This window comes from Microtus ochrogaster, chromosome 17 (genome assembly GCF_000317375.1).
Source record: "Microtus ochrogaster isolate Prairie Vole_2 chromosome 17, MicOch1.0, whole genome shotgun sequence".
NCBI lineage: Eukaryota > Metazoa > Chordata > Mammalia > Rodentia > Cricetidae > Microtus > Microtus ochrogaster.
Window position 1 is genome coordinate 13,547,073 of NC_022019.1, and position 6,051 is coordinate 13,553,123.

At 46.9% G+C, this 6,051-nt stretch overlaps 1 protein-coding gene across 1 annotated transcript in view; it reads right to left on the minus strand.

Annotated features, from left to right (window-relative positions):
* Positions 1–6,051, minus strand: part of Kif13b (kinesin family member 13B) — a 150,105-nt gene that overhangs the window by 13,435 nt on the left and 130,619 nt on the right. Inside the window, exons 35-36 of the mRNA XM_013349264.2 lie at positions 5,719–5,830; positions 4,979–5,112 (exon numbers count right to left, since the gene is read on the minus strand). Of these exons, the coding sequence (XP_013204718.1) occupies positions 4,979–5,112; positions 5,719–5,830 (246 nt within the window). The remainder of the gene's footprint in view (positions 1–4,978; positions 5,113–5,718; positions 5,831–6,051) is intronic.

A 6,051-nucleotide genomic window follows, 5' to 3' on the forward strand; every position in this document is an offset into this window, starting at 1 on the left:
GAGTTCGAGGCCAGCCTGGTCTACAAGAGCTAGTTCCGGGACAGGCTCCAAAGCTACAGAGAAACCCTGTCTCGAAAAACCAAAAAAAAAAACAAAAACAAAACAACAAAAAAAACAACAAAAAAAAAAGATTCTGATGAAAGCAGTGCCTGGTTACAGATGCACATGCTACTGAAGACCAAGCTACAGCGAAACTTCATCAATGGAGAGCTGTGTCTAAGGACCATGTTCATGAGGGGAGAGAGCGCTGCCTGCAGGATGGGGTACAGTAAGGGCAGAAGCACGCTCAGGGAAGGTGGTGATACCTTCAGTGCCTGGTGTCTGCGACATCCATGTTCCACAGCTGCCTTCCACTTTACACTCTGCATGTCAGGCTGATGTGGATAGCGTGTCAGGCATGACGGTGCCAGTGTTTCACCCATCTGGTGGCTCTATTGCAAAAGGAGACGTAGGTGTTCTGACAGCCACGACAGTGCCCTTGAATCACTGTCACCAGCATAAGGCACACACATGAAGGTGCTGATCCAACCACATGTGTTCTCCACATGGGGAGGGGGGCAGACCGACCACGACAGGTTCTGTCAAAGGCACTATTACCCTGCCCGCCACATGGCTTTGTCAATCACAGGAGGTGACTTGAGATTTCTGATGAACACACAATTCCTGTGAGGGTTTTATGCAAACTTCAACAGTCTTCCCATTTCCTTCTGGACTCTGCCTTGCAGACCAGCAAGACATGGACTTGACTTTCTAACTCCCTATTCTGAAGCAGCCCACAATCCCCACTGCCCATGATCATCTTTTAAAACAGGAAAGAGCAGGACAAGGAGATATAGGTCGAGGGGGCTCTTTTCTTCCCAGAGTTTGTCTGGTTCTTTAAATACTTTCTGATTCAGCGATTCCATGAACGCTATTACTTGGTTATTGTTAATCAAACTCAGCTGAAATCTTATTCAGCCCATGCTATAACATAAAGCTTAGGCTCCAGGCCTGATGGAGGGGCCGAGCCTACCTGGGTCTCCTTTCCTCAACAGGGTGGCACTATCTGTCAGTGGTCCCCTGCCCCTGAGGATACCCTACATGAAGCAAAACCTCCTGCAGCCACTCCACCCAAAGCTGCAGGCACAGGGAAGTAAGCAGGAGGGGAGCTGTCTGTGGCTGGTGGGAAGTCACTGGTGTTAACCCTTTCATTCCCTAGACTGCCACTTGGTGTCTCAAGCTCTGAAGCACACCAACAGCTTCATGGGAACACAGATTTCCAGAACATGAAGAAAGCTATCATGGCAAATTAATTCAATCTAACTAATTAGAGAGCAGGAAGTCCTTTCAATTACTGTATGTGCTGTCTGAGAAACACACTTGAACACGGGTGTGGGTTTCATTAATTGTAGTTCATTATTTTCCAGATTCGTTACTAAATGTGCCTCAGAAGGTCAAAGACAGCAATTTTGTCAGCTGCCACCTCTTTCCGTGCAGTATCTTTGCATTTCTGGAACTCAGACAGAAACTGATTACAACCAGAACTGCGCACCATGAAAATGAGAAGCCCAACTCTTTATGAGTACACTCACACAAAGAAGACCTTCCATCGCAAAAGAAAAGATTGTGAGCCAACATCCTGAGCCACAAAACCAGGAACCAAAAGCATCTGGCCCGTTCTCTGGAATCAGAAGCAGTGACTGATGTGGGGTTTCCCTTTTGATCCTTTGGGGTTCCTGTTTCAAGTGCCCAGACATCTTCCTACCAGTGCCATGTCCTGCATTGGGGGTGGCAGGGGAGGGGAGGTAACAGACACTCCTGACTGCAAATGCCAAGGACACCAACGAAGATTTTTGGTAGTATTCAATGTCTCATGACAAACCTACATTTTTCTCCCCCCTGCCCTGCTGATGGACCGATGGAAATGTGAGAGATTCAGGGCCTCTTCTGCCCTCAGACATCATCCGGTAGAAGTGCATCATCTCCACAGTCAAGCTCAGGATATTACTATCCCACCCACTCCCCTGCAGGCCCCTGTAAGACAACACAGAGATAAAGCTATTGCCACAGGAGGCAGGGAAGACTAATCCAGAACTGCTAAGACTGGAGCAGGCCTTCAAGATCAGGGACAACTCTTGCCCTGACTTCCACCAGCAGAACAGAGAAAGTCAAAGCCCAAGGCTACAAACAAGACGATCCTGTTTTGTTTTGTTTTGTTTTGTTTTTTTGAGAAGCCACAAGGAAGAATTTTTTTTAAGTCAAAATTTCAACCACCAGGTATACAAGATTGTCAAGTGAGTGAAGTAATGGAGGGAGGAGTGGGACCACGCAGGAGCCTGGCTGGCACTGAGACCCCATGTCCGCAGATGCACATCCAGGAAGCAGCAGACAGAGCACATTTCAAGTACCCGAGTTGAGAGAAAACTGCTACTGCCACTGCCACTTACAATTACAGTCCCATCCCAAAGAGCTTTAGCAGACAGGCAGGGAGAGTGAGGCTGAGGCGGTGGCTCAGAGCTGGAGGGAGAGGAAGGGGCGTACATTTTGAGTAACTGAATCCCAGTGAAAGACCCAGGCCTTTGGGAGTCTGTCTCGGTGGCAGGAGAGAAGGTACATAAATGTCTCGACACCTCAGGTCCACACTCAGTCGTGCCTGTCTCACCTCCACCCCATACACAGTGCTGTCTGCACATGACAGAGGCCCACGCAGGTCACATACAGGCAGACACTAAGACAACTCAGTATGTGACTTGCCAGGCCGACTCAGAGCAGTGAGCCCTGTCTACTAGAGCTATACTCCAGAGGGAGACAGTCAACAAACGGAAACCCAGCAAGTCCCAGGAAAAAGACGTGTTTCTGGTGCTGTTTTTATTTGGTTCAGAGAAGGCTACTGTGAACTTAGCTATGCTTCCTTAACAGCACGGCTCTAAACCAAGGCAGGAGAGACCAAAGGGCCTGCCAGCACTGGAAGGAAAAGCAGATATGGAAACTCTAAATGACGTGTGCTCCAGGCATTCCTAAGATAAATGGTAGTGGGGCTGGGGCGTCTTAGAATGGCGATGGGGGAGGGGAGCACAATCAGACTCAAAGGTGGGCACTCAGTCCTGGAGAGTGAGTGCTGTAAGCCACAGTAAGAATGCGGATTTGGCTTTATTTTCAGAAGGTTTCAAAACCACAGCCTTATGCTTCATATGAATAGTTAAAGCATGGAATGAAGTGGGCTACCCAGAGGAAGAGAACTGCTTACAGGGGAATAAATACAGAGGGTCAAGGAGATACCCGGACACGTAGCCTAGGAGAGGCCACCAAGGAGGACATGCTGTTAGTGACAGCAAGGCTGACAGCTCTATGCAGATGAGGACAGAGACTGTGTGTGACCTTGAGGATAAGGAGACACCTTCCCCAGAGAGGTGTCTTCACAAATCACAGCTAATGCTTTAGCTGCACCACCAGGCATTGTCACTAAGTCCAATGTTAATTTATATTTTCATACATTCACAAAGTATTTGTACAAGAGCAGCCTCAGCCTTGTTCATGTGTGCTCAAAACCTAAGTACACTTAAGTGCACAGAAACTGCTCAGAAAACCTTCCAAATCTCTAGGACATCTTGTCACCTGGATATGACAGATGGCCTTTCTGCTCCCATTAGGGGTTTTGTCTCTAACAGCTGCCATTTCCATCCTAGCCAGAGCTCATGGCTTTAGTGCAGGAACAGTGTGAGCAGAAGTGAGCTCTCACGTGCAACCAGGGCTTTGACTTGCTCTGGTAAGAGCTGAACGTAGCTTAACAAAAGCCTCTCGTCTTCAACAGGACTCCCATTTCCTTCCATCTGAACAACAGCTGAGAAACCATGGCCATTGAAGCTGATGTGAAGTCACCACGGTGCACACGAATGCGGGTGAAATGAATGGTTACCAGGACAGACTGGGGAAGTGCAGTTCTTTGTGAAGTTACTTTAGGAATCGGATAGACCCTCAAATCAATGATGACAAGTTTAAAACAGCACAGTGTGCAAAGTGACAAACCACTGTGGAAGTCGGCTTTGCCTGCTGAGCCTCCATTCACTCATGTGACTCTATAACTGTCATGTGACCCTGGACCTGCTTAGCTAAGTTCATTTTTAACATTTTCAAAATTGCTGTGTTTCATTTTGCCATCTGCTCCATGTGCTGATGTGCACGCTTGTGTCACACAGGGCAGGAGCTCTCTCCACATGCCTAACAGCTTACTGACACCAGCAGCACCCCTCCTGAAGATGCCTCCACACAGTCCTCAGGAGCCACCGCTCCGCCTCCCACAGCTCCTGACCTACATTCCTGCCACTCGGACATGCGAAATATGGGGGAGCTGATGTCAAAAGACCCATCTCAACAACGCACCTGCACGGTTTGTTTCCTCAGTCATCCTTTTCCGACGAGTTAACGCCTACATGACTGCAGGCTGCATCTCCAAGTGGATTCCTTTCACCGCTGCATAGAAGCAGCTTCCTAGAACATTTTCTCTGATACTTACTCCATTGCTAGGCAAAGTTTTTTGTTTTTTTTTTTAAAGGAAGGGAGACAAAGGACCACTTTGAGTCAAAGAACTGATTGTCTACTGAGGAGGAGGGAGTTGGGGGGGGGAGTCATGATTCAAAAAAGTTTGAAAAGAAAAATGAAATCAAGAATTAAAAATAGAATTACATTTTCTACTTGGCAACACAAACAACACTAAGTGCACCTCTATACATCTGACTGTTGTTGCACTAAGCGGTATCACCATAAATCACATTAGTAGCAGACTTGGCATTCTGTTTTGGAGCAGAAAGGATAGAGTGTCAATACATTCAAACAGCTCTGCTATCAGAAGGGAGGGGAGGGCAGGGGACATTATCGCAGGCTTTCCCAGGGCGAGAGCAGGCTCTAATACCCACAGGGCTGTTCCTCTACCTCCAGCTTTGGAACAGCAACACAACAATGCCAGCACACATCAGAGAAACATTCACTATGGCTTCCTCACCTGGTGTGCAAGGGGAGATGACTGTCTGGCTCTTCTGTCGTCACGGACAGGGAAGAGTGACTTCAGCAGCTTTGGCATCTGTGGTACCAGGGACTTCACTGGGTTCAAGTAAGAGGCTGCTATGCCACCTAGTCCTGTCAAATAAACAGAAAGAGACAGGACAAAATAAAAACAATGACACATAACTTTTGCTCTATGCATTTTCCAAGTGTCATTTGTAAGTAAATCTAGCAGTATGAACTACTAAAGGCATCTTTCAGTGCTGGGATTAAAGTGTGAGCCCCACACCCGGCTGTAAATCTTTAAAAAAAAAAAAACGAAACAGAATAATACTGTGATATTTATGAAAATAAACAATAATCAATACAATCAGACAACGTCACTGGGCAAGGCTGTCAAGTATCTCAGGAGTAAGTATTGCCAATCCCACAGAAACCCATGCAGAGGAGATGAGGAGAACGGCTTCCCAAGTCATTGTGTGAGGTTAACACAAGCATGACAGCAAACCTAACACATAAGAGTAAGTAAAAGCTGAGTCATCATGGGACACGTAGGTAAAAACCCACAAGTGTTAGCAAACAAACCAAGATGGGCACAAGGTGACTTATCAAGAGGAATGCAGGATAAAGTCACCCTTCCAAACCAAGGTAACACTCCAACCACCAGGACATCCTGAAAGAATCTTTTTCTGAAAGATGCTCACATTTCATGGCAGTGATTAGCAGATGAAGACAACTCACCAGGATCAGGAGACTGATTATTCTGGGGAGAAACAGGGTGAGCTGGAGGACTTGAAGTTATTCTGCTGGAAACTAGTATTTGAGATACATCCTGTTGACTTTCCCACCGGCCCTGTTACGCACAAGGACAAAGATAAGTCATTTTGTTTCAAATTAATAGGTTTATGAGAAAATTATATAATATCCCAGGATAAACCAATTAGCATTACTAAAGCTTTATTCTGTCTTGGATAGAAATCTGGTTATCGGCCTTCTTCATGCTTGCCACTTGCTTATGGGCTGATTCCCCTCGTGGTGAATCTCCACTGCGGACTGGGGCTGATTCCCCTCGTG